This window comes from Pieris rapae, chromosome 1 (assembly GCF_905147795.1).
Source record: "Pieris rapae chromosome 1, ilPieRapa1.1, whole genome shotgun sequence".
In the NCBI taxonomy this organism is placed as follows: Eukaryota; Metazoa; Arthropoda; class Insecta; order Lepidoptera; family Pieridae; genus Pieris; species Pieris rapae.
The window spans coordinates 10609665-10624994 of record NC_059509.1 but is presented as its reverse complement, the minus strand read 5'-3'; the positions used below and the strand labels follow the sequence as shown (position 1 = coordinate 10624994).

The following is a 15330-nucleotide window of genomic DNA, read 5'->3' as shown; positions in this document are numbered from 1 at the left end:
GCAGTACAATAAAAGGCCTTGAGTGAAATCCTAATTGATACCTAATCTGAACTGCTTATTATGTGCCCTTTTAACAAAATAGCATGGCGAGGTGCCAAGATTTGTAAAATCTCTTCACAAAGCGTCTTAAAGTTAATTGAGAATAGGACAACTTTTGTGCAATAAGTTTGTTAGTGAGTCTTGTCAAAAGTCGTTCAAAGATAATCATTTCGAAATTTGAATGTAGACAATTACTATTTGAATGGAATAGATCTTTTTACAAATTACGACAGTCGCATCATCCTATATAAAAAATTATGAATGCGTCTCAAAACTCAAAAAAACTACTTTGAAAATTGATATTTTTATATCAGCATAACGATATTATTATTATTTTGTTCTTTTTGATTTTGTGGTTGCTTGTTAATTTTTTTTCCTTGCCAGCTTGCTTATCTTCTAATATAGTTGATGTGTATGTGTGTAAAATTAGGAATATCATATTTTCTTGTATAAAACAAGGACTTAAAAATATATACTTTTATTTAAAAACAATATATATTTATTTATATGTCAGAATCGAAGTCAAAGAAAATGTCTATCTGTTGGAGTTTAACTGTATTAAAGTCTAATTTTTGACTGAATATATTAATGTATTTATATAATTTAAGAATTATATTTAACACGAAAAACTGAATGTTTGTGTGATGCGACGCCATCTTGTCTAGAGAAGCGTTTTGGCGGGTTTTTGAAATTATGAATGTTTAATTTGAATTTCGAAATATTAAAAGTTTTATAGTCTTGACAAAAATAGCTATTATTCTAATTTTACACAGATAGCCGATATTATTAATAGCCTGACTTAAGCAAAGCTAAATGGTATACACATTGTTTGAACTGGAAACAATGACAGTTCCTGAAGATGAAAGCGTTTTAGCGGAAAGATGAAATTATTACTAGATTTAGGCCTCTTCTTTGTATCATAAGAATACTATTATTATAAGGTTAATTTAAGATTGTTGGCCAAAGTCGGTAATAATTAAAAAAAAACAAATAAGGTACCTCTATAGTCCAAAAAAAACTCCAAAACGGCTGGATCGATTTGATACAAAATTTGTATGTTTGGAAATATAGTAGTTAAATATTACACTCACTCATGTAGCGTGTTAAGCGTCGCGTAAAGCTTTTTGTTAACAAATAATAATTGGGAGAAGTTGTTGTAAAAGGTTTAAAAAAAAACAATTTGTAATTGTTTTGGAATTAACTATTAGGTTGGTTATGGAAGAGCTCTATAAAAAAGCAGAACACAGCATTATCACTTAAAAATCAATTGATATTCTTATAATATTATAAAGCAATACACCGCTTTCATCACGTCTCGTTAATTAGAAAAATGATTTTCTTATAGGAAATACTGGTGGCCTGATGCAGTACTCGTTATACGATGAAAAACTTGCAGCGCCAAATACGCAGCCGAGACAGCCTTGCTTGATAGCTTTAAAAATGTGGAAATAAAAAAGGGCTAAAATTTGATCGACTTTAATAAGCCGAGAGCAGCGTTGGCCTATTGGATTCAGCGTACGTCTGAGGTCGTAGGTTCAATTAGTTGTGCACAAATAGACCTTTTTCTTCGAAATAAAAAAAATCGCTAACGAACCGTGAAGGAAAACATCATGGAAACCGGCTTGTCTTAGACCCTGACCACGGCATGTGTCAGGCACAGGAGGCTGATCACCCACTTGCCTATTAGTATGACAAATGCTCATGAAGGCGTTTCATACTATTTCGTTTATATAATTTTTAAACTGATTCAAAATCTTCAATAAAATTTTCATCATTCGCAAAACTTTTGCAAACATAAATCGTATGAAATTGTAAAATTATTTATTATATTATTCGATAATAAACCAGATAAAACGATTAACATTTGAACCACGTTGAATATACCAACAGAATATTTGTCAACCAATACGTCAACGTTTTGAGTAATGAAAATATATTTAACTCTGTGAAGCGCCGTCACACTTCAATCAAAATGAATAATGTTTGAGTAACGATTCGTATTATTTACTGTGTCGAGCGCTTAAAGCTCTGGTAGGAGTCAAAAGCAAACAAATTCTCCTCTAACACTGAGCCTACCAGCTCAGGCATTTTAGCATCTTGCGCTTACAACAAGCATGTAGAAGTATTAAGGTAACATTTGACGATTTATTCTTTTACTTCGAAATAAAAATTAAAGAATGTCTTTGTTTAGCAGTAACAATTTAATTTTTCTGGAAATATTAAGTATTAATTGTCATTTATTTAATGGTTTAATTTCAGTTTTCTTTTTTGTCTATTATACAATCATATCATTAGTGTACCTACTTATGTTTTCTATTTCGTGTTGTTTAACAATGTAATCTGTTTTGGCTTTTGTCTTTGGTTTATAATCTGTATGTTAAAGGTAAGACTGCTAATAAATAAATAAAAAACAAAGTGTGATTAATAATCGCGGCGCACAAATGATACTCTTGATGGGGTTCAAGTTTCTACTTAGTTTTAATTTGTCACTGGACGCCCATAGGACTATAAGTCACTATAGTTTTAGTTTTAAATGTGTGTTTATGTGTGTAAAATTTGTTTACTTGCATGTCGTTTAAGAATTTACAATTCAATTATTCGTATACGCATTTGGGCGTATTGGTACATATATTCGAAAGAGATTCAAGTTTGTTTTATAGATTCAAGAAGCACTATTCCTATTCTCCATACAATGTTAACTGCTTCAATTCTTTATAAAATCTGCTGTTATTTTTATAAAATAATTATGTAATAAATAACGAAAAATGTAATAAAAATATAGCTGAATATCACCAAGATAGATTTTACCTTTAAAAAGAAACAAAAAGAGCTCTCTTTGCCAATTTATCCCGTACACGTCAACCCTAAGCCAAATCTTTACGAACGTTGAAGATTTAATGACGAGAGCTCATAAAACAGCAATCTTTGGCAGGGCTGCCAAGCGTTTAAATATATTACTTATTTTATTTTCAAAATAGGAGTTTTTAATATGTAAATATTTCATGCTTCATGCAATGCACATGCTTTCTGTGTCAAGTATCTCGTAGCGGTGGTCACAACCACCGCTTCGCATGTCTGGCATATGGAAGGTTCCGCTGTTACCGCAGTCTTGTCTAAGGCGATTGTTGGTGGTGCCTTATAGTTTTATTGGGTATGCGCAATCGCGAGTATCAAATAACCCTCCCGCACTGAGAAGTCCCATCTCGGTAGGGTAAGCGCAATACATTTCCCCAAGTAAAAAAAGTGGCATAAGCAAGTGCCATTTAACGGTCGTAAGTTCGAACCCAGTCGTGCATCAATGCACATATCTATGTGTGCGTTTAACACTCGGCCGTAAGGTAAAGGAAATGACCGTGAATAACGCGGCCCAAAAATTCGATGACGGACATAGACGGCTGACCACTTACTTACGTATTTGGAAAAGTAAATGATCAAGAAACAGAATCCCAAAACGGCAAGATATTATGTTAATTTCTTAGTTAAATACATTAAAGTAGTTCTTTTTAAATAAATACCAGACAAAAACCCGACACAAAGAGCAAAAGGACACCGCGGGCGGGCACAATCAAGGCCACATCATTTCTGATACCTTTTGATTCACTTCAATTTATAGGTAAAGGGATTCAAGAAATTGTGTAATCATAAATTTTATAATTGCAGCGTTTTAGATCTGTCAAGAAATGGTAACGATATTTTGTACGAATTTTTTATATTATTAAAAATGTGACAACCCTAATCGAATCTAAGTCAGGGTGCCAGTAACCCATTGAACTCGGGAGTCTTTTGAACTGATTTGTTTCCATTTCAACCAATCCAATCAAAAAGTTTTCCTTTGTCCAAACCAAATTGTTCAAAGTTTTAGTATAGGTAAGATATTTCAGTTATAAATAAAGAGTATCTTTAGTCTTTACTATCCCATGCTTCGAATCATTATAAGACTTGCGTGGTGCAAATAAATATAAATAAACTAAATTGGAAATATGAGGGGCGCATGAAAAAACACTAGCAAACGAAAAAGATGAAGACAGCTTTGAAGGTGGATAGAACAAATAAAAGAAACAGCAGGTGGTACATAGCAGAGAGTGGCACAGTGCTGAGAGGAATGGCGGGATTTGGAGGAAGGAGGCCTTTGCTAATAAAAGAGAAGAAGATTGAAATAGAAACGTGTTTAAATGTAAAATTGCTGAATTAGTGTAGCTTACGACATGTATAATTTACCAGAGATAATTTAAAGGACCATCTAGAGTGTGGTTTGGCTGCATATAGTTTACATAGGTATTACATAGGTCTTTCCTTTATCTATAGATAGTTATTTTTTAAGTGTGGAGCACAGATTAAGGAAGTGGCACAGTGCAAACAGAAATGGCGGGAATTGGAGGCGGCCTTTGCCTTGCATGCATTGAGTATTTCCCTCAAAAGAAGAAAGACAATTAGTTATTTATCATAATAAATAGTTGTGACTTATTTATGTACAAAGTTTTGTAAGAAAATAAACATAATTATGTTGTTATAATTTATTATAATCATGTTTATAATAAAAACAATGTACTAAGTATTTTTGTAAAATTTTCTTATTAATCAATCAATATTTCCTATAAAAAGCAGAAGGCAGATGAAAATTCTAGAACATTGTAAATCAATAATGTTTTAATATTTTATAAATTAATGACATAAAAATATACTTTATGTACTACGTTTCTTGTATACTAAATAGATACGAATTTTATAGGAAAAAGAAGCAGGCAAGCAAAATTCTCCAATGGTGAGATTAAAGAACTTGGTTTGGATATGGACAGGTGTTCGCCTGACACCGAAAACACTTGTTTTATAGTTTTTTCTTTTCAAAGTTTAATGAAAAACAACAAGTACAAATGGACGAGTGTAGTAGCAATAATAATGTAAATTTAGCAGTGACAAATATATAAAATATCACTCTATCATACGAATTGCCTAAGCACAGGCCAGCCAGTTTATTAAATGCAGTAACAAACGCTACGGTGAATATCTTTCAGACCGTTAGTTAAATGGCTAGGCAGTTAATTGAATGGCTAATTAAGCTAAAGAGTCGAAAGTCTCTCAGACTCATATGTGTCAAATATATTTTGACACATTTATAATACTACGCTCTAAGTCTCGTAATTGTTTACTTAGTGTTGTCACATTTAATTATAATATTAAATATATCATTACCGCTCAGGTTCCATCTCATTAAACTTAAGTCATTCGTTTCCTTTAAGAATGTTTATTTGTATGGGAAGTAAATAGACAAACACAATGTGCCTAATAAAAATGACCGCCAAATTCCCAAGCTCCTATAGGCTTACATTTTACTGCAACCGCCTTCATCCCTTCCGTTAGAACCACCCCTCGAGTGAGAGAGATAATGTTAAACAATTGCGTCCCTTTCCCTCATTCCCAAATTGATTTATGGTGTTAAAGACATCAGAAATAGGCCCAAAATTCTTTGCTGTTATTGGTTTTGCAACGTAACGCAAACGAGCCTACGGGATGCCCAAAAATGGGCATTCCTTGCAGGCCAAGGACACCTATTTTAATGGGTGTGTTGCCGGCTTTTGAGGGAGGAGTACTCTTTCACTTTGAATAGTTTAATTCCACAGTTCGCTAGGTCGGAAATTTAATATTCTTAAGAGGACTGTATAAGACAGCCATCATCGTGATGCTGATGAAATTTTGAATTGATACGGATCGTAAGGTGTAAAAACGATGCAGGAGGGATCTATTCAAGCGATCTCGTCCAGCCAACCAATGTAAGAATAAAAAAAAAATTAAAAGCAAAATTTATATAAACTTTATGTACTTGGGGCGTAAAACTATTTTTTAAAACATCTTCAATAAAATATTTAATAAGTTTAATTTGAATAAAATCAATATTTTTAAATTAAACATACAAATTATGTTGTAGGTATATCATTATCATAGGTCACCTCAAATTAAATAGCGTATAAAAAAAACAAATTAACTTTATCTTAAATTATTGTATTTACTTTCAACGACAGAATAGCTATGATAAATGTATTAATATGTGTGAGAAAGCACTATGGCCCCCGTAAGAATAAAATGCACACGGCGCCAAGTCGTAGATAAAATGTTTAATATTTATTTATAGGTACAAAATTTATAGTGAATAAAGCGTACTGATGATTTCTTGATGCAAAACGATCAACTCAGTTGACACCGTCTTATCGCATGCAACATTGATACTGCTGTACGATATTGCTATCTAGTTGTCAGGTCACCTAGTAATTACTGATATAATCTAAATACCGCGGAATATATTTCGTGTTGTAAGCGTTGTTCAACAGTGCGCCGTTTTGTAGCCAGTATGGAGACATAGGACGTTCTCTCGTCGCCAGATTTGGCTATCATCAGAACCCTGTTCCGAACGCTAAATTGTTTAGCTGTCGGAACAGGGTTTTAAAGTAATAATACATTTTTGGATATTTTTCATATAAAAATTAGTTGCAGAATGTGTCCGCTCCCTGTGTCCTCAATTATGCGACTCAAAGATATGAGACTATGTAATTGAAAACATAGGTCATGGCTTATCAGCGCGTGATATATTCCTACAATATTCGTAAGATAAAAATGCATACGTCAATAGCCGAATGAATGAGGCACCTATAAGTGGCGAAGAACGTTAAATATTATTATTTTTATTTTAAAACCGATGGGTTAGTCCCCCAAAACCGATGTTTTTTCAGGACTTCTCACGATTCAAAACAAGGATTTAGTTTAAGTCTGACACTAAGTAGGTACGTCAACAACAACGTACAATACATGTGTTGGGAGCTGGAATGAAATTCCGTTGCAATTAAAAAAAACCTTACTTTCTGTTTTGTTTTTGTTTTTTTTAATTATACATACTTATCTCTTAAATATTTACTAAAATAATACAATATATTAATTACAAAAACTCACGAATGTGTTTTACTTTCTGGTTTGGTTAGCTTCGTTTTTGATATGGTATATATATATCTACCTTTTCTATTTTATTAATTAATTCCACAATTGCCGTGTAACATAATTTATATATGGTATAAATATATAGTTGACAAGCTTTTTTTAAATCGAGCATAGACTAAAAACACTTGAAAATAAAAAATAGCGAAGCGTTTCTTGCCAGTTAGCGGCATTTTGAAATTGGATGTTCATAACTACAAAACTTGCCTACTGCTAACTAAAAAAAATGTATGTACATATGCATGGTAAATATCATGAAAGTGGTATGTTAGGACCTTAGCAAGTCAAGATCCGTGATCTCTGACTTCCCCTTTGAGAGAAAGACGTTATGATTTAAATACATAAAGAATAAAAAATATTTTTTCGTGGAAAAACAACAATGTGTATAGACCCTTATCGTTTCGCCTACGTACCTCACGTTCCACGTATCAATCAATTTGTTATAATGGAACATGTAGGACGGTGATGCTCTGTCATATAAAAACCTGAACAAATTAACTAATAGCTCCAGAAAATCCCACATCGAAGCCCTGAATTAAGCATTTATCCATTTAACTTCAAAGAAAATTGTTTTAGTGTTTCATACCAGTTCTCGTCCGTTCACCGCCCTTGATATAAGAACTGTCAGGAGTCATTCAAATAAAGTTATTTTAATTAAAGGTGACGCAAAACTAAGTTAGACTTCAAGAGGAAACTTGCCTGTAAAGAAAGAAAAGCAGTTTGTCAAGAAAGGGTCATAGCGGCGATTTTTTTAATATACTAGTGAATCGGTTTTAAATTCTTGTATTTTTTAATAACACGGCCTACATTAAATAAGCTATGAATCTGTTATATGGCGAATAGTAACCAGCTACGCGCTGCAAGTCGAATCTTCTGTCAGCTGTCTACCTCACGCGCTGCAGCTCATCAAGGGCTAAAAGCCTGCAACCGTACCGCTCCGTACGAGCAGCACATCAGCCGAAGGAGGCATACGCCCCGAATGGGCCTACACACCCGCTCTGTAAGGGTGGTATCAAAGGCATTGATAAGTCTATTTTTTTAACACATATTTAGTTGATTAGATTATTTTCGCGAAATTGTAGAAAAATTCGTGATAATGGATAACCGACTTGGATTTTGTTTAATATACAATTTTTGTAGAGGTATCTACTCTTGTATGCTGGATTCTTGAAGGGCTAATTCAAAGGTATAGTACTGACCTATGCCTACGCCGTCGGATCAGAATTCGTACTATAGTAGTTATCATACGTTTACAAATAGGTACACATGTTTTTCATTATATTAATTTTATAATCATTAAAAGGAAATTAAAATTATGAAAAGCTCGGAAAATTCTGATGAATAAGGACAACAAAATACGAAATGAAAAAAACATAGTTTGATGTTTTAATGGAAATCCACTTATTATAAACATTTTTAAAAGTTCGGCAACGCCCTAGTGAGCCGTTTGGCGATGTTTCACTTAGCATCAGGTAAGTCTCATGCCCCTTTGTAACCGATCTGATAAAGGTTTTAATAGTTTCTCTATATATCTAAGTATTATTAGTTTTATAATACAATAAATAACAATTCATTAGTAAATAATAATTCTAGGGCGATATCGCATGATATGTCAACAGTAATTCAGCAATAATTTACTTCATACATTACAACATATTTGTAAGTTAAAATATTACATACTTTTTAATAATACTCTTATACGTTTAGCTATATTTAAGTGAATTCAGTTGTCAAAAACTGCCAAATCGGGAAGTTAGAGGACGTCAAAATATAATATTGGTAAAATCCTATTTTTTTCATGTCGTAACTAATTTATATATTAAAATACTTTTTTAAATATACTTCCGTTTTATGGTATCAAACTTGTAATATACTATATATATAAGTAATAATACATGTACACATATAAATAAAACCTTAATGTCTTTATTTCTGTATCCTACAAAATTCTTGACAGAAATTCTTATTATTATTTTTGTGGTTAAAAAAATAAGTATCAGCAATTACAAATAACTAACAATGGACCTTAAAGTTAATCTGTTGATACACTAAAATGTTTATGTATTGAAACATTTAAATAATTACGAGTTACACTATATTAATATAGACCTCAATTAATTATGATATGAATTCAAATCAAATGTAGAGTTCTAGGAACTCTCTCTCGTCGATCAGAGTAATTAATTAGGTTCATCGTTCAGGTAACATGAAAATAGTCTAAATGATATGTTTATATGTGTAATAATTTCCATTTAATTCGATTATTATTTTGATCACATTTGCCAATATTCTTTTCTATAAAATAGTCTGAAGTATATAACTTTGTTTAAATTCTATTTTTAAACTCATTTAGGCTAATTTAGATCCAAAGTATATCGCTATTTCAATAATCGTGGCTTTAAATAATCAATTGATAATAACGGAAAACACGTGGCCCAGACGCAGGCAAACATTAAACAGCTGACAATCGCCGTTACGAGTATCTTTATCAGATAAGAAATTGCACTGACCGGGCTGCTGTGGCGGGAGAAGCGGTGGCATAGTTGGCTGCGGAGGAACTTGAGGAACAGGCGCGTGCACGTGCGGCGACACTCCCGGGGAACCCGGCACCGAACCCACTGAACTACTCGAGCCTATAGACCGCGGGGCGGGAACCACTGGGCTCCTCGGAGCTTTCACTATCGGCGGCTCCGGTCTATCCAATTCTAGCCCGGGCGGGGGACCGCCGGTCTCTATAGCCCGCGCTCTAGCTTCGTCTTGCGCCTGAGCACGTCTTAAAGCCGTTTGCAGCGCCATGACGCGCTGTCTGTCGGCCGTCAGACGGCATTTCTCACAATTGCAGTAGCGATATTTGCAGTAGCGTTTGTGACCCTTCAGCTCGATCTTGAGCCGATGGTTCCGGCACCTGGCGCAATTTGGTGGCGCACGGGGAACTCCGGAACTGGAGGTGCCGGGTTCAGAGCGTTCCTCGCAATCATCAGGCGAGCGGCGCCTCCACGCACCCACGGAGACCATGGCTGGTGGTAACGCGATATACGCGACGTGTGGATGAGAACACACGCAACGCGACGCGCGGTCACGATGCAACTGATTGCCGTGCGGCTGCCTCCGCCGCCCCACCCCACACTTCTCTCGTCATGCATTTATTACAGTGAAACGCGATGCACTTCGTAATTTATTTGCGAATCGTGTTTTTTTATAGAGATGAATTGTGAGCTTCTAAATCTCGTTGGTAAATAGGTAGATTCTGTTATTTATTTTCATCTCATAAGCTCTTGTTACACAAATCACAAGTCCGCACAAATTTCGGTTTACTGAATAAAATCAGCCATAAACTCTTCAGGTGTTTTTTATCTCACTAACTAAACTATTAGTATAAGATATATAAAGCACGTATATGTATTACATATTAAAGATATAAATGAAACATTATTTTACATATTATCGTGACAATTTTGAGCAGTGTGAGATAAAGGAGGACGTAATGATTGTGAGAAAGCAAATGCTTCTGTGGTTAACAACGCAACCGTTGACGATGATTGGTTGGCCACGCAAATACCTGTACAAATCCAGAGATACTAGAGAATGGACATATTAGTACCCGAAACCTAAGAGTATGATAAATGTCTTTAAAGTGGATGAAGCGAGAGAGGATTGTAGCTAGTGGAGATCCGTGGTCTCTGCCTAGTGCCTACTCCTTCGAGAAAAATACGTCGTTAGTTTCTTATGCTAAATATTAGTATTAGTAAATTGGGGAATATTTTAGTTACTAGCCTTAAATAAGGCAGGATTGTGTAAACTCAGTCAATTCATTAAATCAAATATCACAGTAATAAAGTCTCACTGCCAGTGGCTCTCTAAACATCGCGTGTAACACCTACAAACGCAAACTCGTTGAGACGACGCCAATTTGTCTATGTGTGCTATTGTGCATGTATTCTACGTCCTACGTAACAGTTCACGTATATGTGCGTATGTTGTCATTTGTTTAATTTCTAAATTCCAGATATCTAAAAAGGTTTTATAAGGTCAATAATCTGGGCTAAACAGGTCCCTATCTCTTGGTTTACGGAACTTCTGTCGATATCCGATTTACATATTCTCTTTGCTTAGCCTTAATATCTTTACTTATTTTAACTTTCGAAATATAGCGGACATCCTAATTTGACGAACATATATTCTATATGACATATAAAAATAAAATATATAAACTTTTATGTACTACATACTTAAAACAATAGTCTAGTATATTTTTGTAGATTACAAAATATGAGAACTCTACAATAATTGCGACCATAGAAAATTCCAGCCAGGATTCGAATGCACGACCTGAAATTTAAGTACTTACACCGTTTAAAAGTTAATAAAAATTATTTGAATTGTTTGTCACGTTTCACAAAAAACAATTAATAAATAGAAAATTTAAACAAGATTAAAAAGTTTGTTCCCTGTGGCAGGGTAATTTATTTATTCTATACGAGTGTTAGGATACAACTGTGAGGCACAAGGGGCAGCAGGGTAAGTAGGTTCTTATTTGTCTCATCCTTTAACCACGAGATTGAGCAGAGGGCGTCCACACAGAGTCTCCATCGTGTTCGGTCTGGAGCATCGCATTTCACTTCGCTCCAAGTCTTGCCGGCTATCTTTGGCTTATCTGCAACTGTACAGTGCCAGGTTCGCCTGGGACGGACTCGCTTCCGCTTTCCTTGTGGGTTCAAGGGCTTCTGCTGTGTTACTGCGAGCCCAACTTCCGAGTTGCCCAAGATGAGAGCCAAAGCCCACTACCGCTTGGATATTGGTATATTTTCTGGTTGTCAGTGATACTGGCGTGAAAAAATGGGTTTAATTTTAGAAACATATGTTTGAGAATAGAGTATTAATACCAGTAATTTTGCTGCCGCTGTTAAAAAAAGAAAAGACAAATCCCTGTACCGATTCTCAAAAAATTTCACTTTCTGACAAAGAATCACAACAAATTTGTTTGAACTCCTTGACAACGGTCAGAAAAGGACAAAATCAAGTAACAAAAACTAACAAAATGGACTTTCTTATGTAAATTTATTTTTAGTAAATTAGTTACTAAAATTACTTATTAAGTTAACTAGACATTATTTTTCATCATGTCTTAGTAAATACACATGTATAAAAAAATATTCGTTTAGGCTACGATGCAATACACAAACCCGTCAAACTTACCAAACTAGTCTAGTCTAAACATAGTCACATCATTTATTCCAATTAGACCACCTGGAATGGCGCTTTTGAAGGTTACATAAAATATAAAGTTGATTCTAGTTGCCCCTTTCAAAAGGCAGTTGCGTGTGGAGAAGAATGGGCAAGAAACTCCTATTATCTTTTAAAATAGGATTTACAATATTTGTATACATTAGTCAAATAACTATATGTGAAGATAATGTACTTCTACAATGAAACTACTCAATAAATAGGGATTACGGATAAGGTCTTTCTACGACTTTTTAAATGAGTGTGAGGGAGTGTCCATGGGCGGCGGTATCACTTAACATCAGGTGAGCCTCCTGCCCGTTTGCCCCCTGTTCATTAAAAAAAATGGGTATCGAACAGTATAAGATAAAAGATGTTACAAGTTGAACCAGCTGTCATTTGTGATCTTGCAATTGATTACGTCTAGCATCGCAATCTCCATCTTAGTGAATAAATTTAATACGACTATTTGAAAAGACTACATTCCTAAATAATAAAAAATCGTATTATAAATTTGACAGATTTGTATTGTATGTTAGACACCTTAACGAATTAGATTTGAGCTACAATTTTTGAGGATTTAAAAAAACAGATGAGAGGCCTGTGCCCCATCTTATATGAAAAAAAAACTACCAGTCCCCCACTATGTCAAAATCCAAGGCATTTTTGAAAATTTTGAAAATAATATCAGTGGCGCTACAACATCATTCAACAAGGTCTTGATTCAGATTTTTGAATATGTTTTATGCTCATTTTTCAATCTAATAGGCAAGTGGGTGATCAGCCTCCAGTGTGATGAATCATGTCGGTTTCCTTTGCCATTCGAGCGATTGTTAAATGCGTACATAGAGGGAAAGTCCATTGGTGCACAGCCGGGGATCAAACTTATGACCTCAGGGATGAAGCCATTAGGCCAACATTGCTTTTCGATAATTAAACTATAAATAAATTACAACTACATAGAACAATTATGCAAAAACAATGAAATTTTAATACCTAACAATTTACAACAAAGAAAATTTTCAGTTTTTAGTACGATTCTTAATACTATATATAGTTGTTTGATTTAGCGTAAAAAAAAATAAAAAACCAAAATACGTTTATTTTGGAACATAAGATCATCCTGGTATCACTTATTCCACGTCATTAAATTCGAACCTGTTGGCATCCCTACTCATCGGCAAAGAAGACAGATGTAATCTTAGTATTGTCTTTTGTAATTATAAGTTTACAATAATACTTACATAGCTTCAATCCGGTAAAAAAGTTTTTCTTTAAATAGCGTACTGCGTAATCTTTTTTATTATGCTCTTAAGAAGGTTGAAGTTTTTGTTTAGGTTCTATTACAAGTTATGTGTAAAATTATTAATATCACATTTTCTTGTTGTTTTTCATGCATATTTTTTGGCAGTAAGTCTGACCAATGGATACGAAAAAATATACCGCACAAAATGCAGGAATAAACAAAAGTCCTTCCCAAAATTTGCTTTTAATAAAATAAGTTGTTTATGTTGTCAACAGAAATAAGTACTACTTAATTAGACTAGTTAAAATACTATTTTGCTAATAATATTATATTCACATACTCAATAACTCCTGGTTCGACAAACGATGCTAATAATATTATTATGAAAATTTAATAAATGCCTACATATTTTTGAACTTATACACACAATTTACTTAGATAAATTCTTATTCAATTTCTATTGCACTTAGAAACTTGTCTTGAAACATTCATCCACTTTACTAATTAATTAACTTAAAATAACTACCCAGTTAAGTTTTATTAAGAAGGTGACTGTTCAGATGCTATGCCTTATATGGACCAATACTTTTACATAGTCTATTAGAATCTTGTTTTTTATTACTTATATCTCATTATGAACCTTCTGTTTTGTATTTAGTAAAACAGTGCTACAGTCACAAGAAAATGGCTCACAATTGTATCAGAGCTCATAATGAAAGGTATCATAAATTTACTTTTCACCAATTCATATAAGGCCGGCAACGCACTTGCGAGCCCTCTGTGAGTGTCTGTGGGCGGCAGTATCACTTAATCACAGAAAAACAAAATATTTGTGTACTTATGTACACGCGGTAGAAGATATACTTCTTTGGTGTGAGAAGATAAAATTCTTATATTTTTTTAATCTTTTGGTCGTTTAACGTTTGTAGAAAAAACGACGCAAACAAAAGAAAAATAAGGTATTGATTACATTGAAAGTAGAAGTGTTTTCTTTAAATGTGTAAAAGTTATGTTAATAAAAGACTATACTATGTATACATTGAAAGTTTTATAATAAAGCATTATAAACACTAACATCAGGGTGTCGAATTTATTCAATGTATATATTCTGTGAATAAAAACAAAGAGTGGGGAAAAATCTTTTTAGCTTCCTTAGGAAAGATAATAATTCATTGGGTATCTTTGAGTAGTTCATATTACTAAAGATATGTTCAAGTTCATGCCTTTATGGTTATTAACCGGTTCGTCTTCTTAATAATATGTCTATATTAAGAATGAGTTTGAACGCGTCGGCATAGGGCTGCAACTTGTCGATAATAATCATACACGTTCAAGGGGAAATGACATAAAATTCTAATTGGCATAAATTTAAAAAGCCGATTTTAAAATGACAGATTTTTTTATTAGATACTGTCTATAGAACCTAGATTTAAGTTCTGTTAAAACTTGACTTTAAAATAATCAAATTAAATTGTTTGTTGTGTCAAAACACGCCAAAATGCATCTCTAGGCAAGATGGCGTCGCAACTCGCAACATGCCTGTAAAAAGATAAATATCCTTGAATCATTGTTGTATTCTTGTGAATAATCTGTGATCGTTTTGTGTCTAGTGATTGAGGTGAACAATGCAACATTTTTAATTATAGATAAATATAGATTTTAGTAAATTAATTTTGATATACATATTATTACTAATCAATAACCAAGAGTAGGTATTATGATTGGGAGTTCATGATTAAAAGTCCGATAACACCCAAAAAGTTGTCATGAGTTCAAATTCTCTTAAAAAAGTTTATTTTATTTTAGTTGATAAGTAAAAACGAGTGTAAATAGATTAACCG

General features: G+C 33.6%; 1 protein-coding gene across 5 annotated transcripts in view; it reads right to left on the bottom strand.

Annotated features, from left to right (window-relative positions):
• LOC110994196 (protein doublesex) overlaps positions 1-10099 on the bottom strand; it is a 123516-nt gene extending 113417 nt beyond the window's left edge. For all 5 annotated transcript variants that reach the window (XR_002600211.2, XM_022260721.2, XM_022260743.2 and 2 more), the window contains exon 1: positions 9531-10099. Coding sequence is in view for 4 of the 5 variants with exons in the window: in XM_022260721.2 (XP_022116413.2) it covers positions 9531-10035 (505 nt within the window). In the remaining variant the exon portion in view is untranslated. The remainder of the gene's footprint in view (positions 1-9530) is intronic.
• Positions 10100-15330: the final 5231 nt, after the last annotated feature.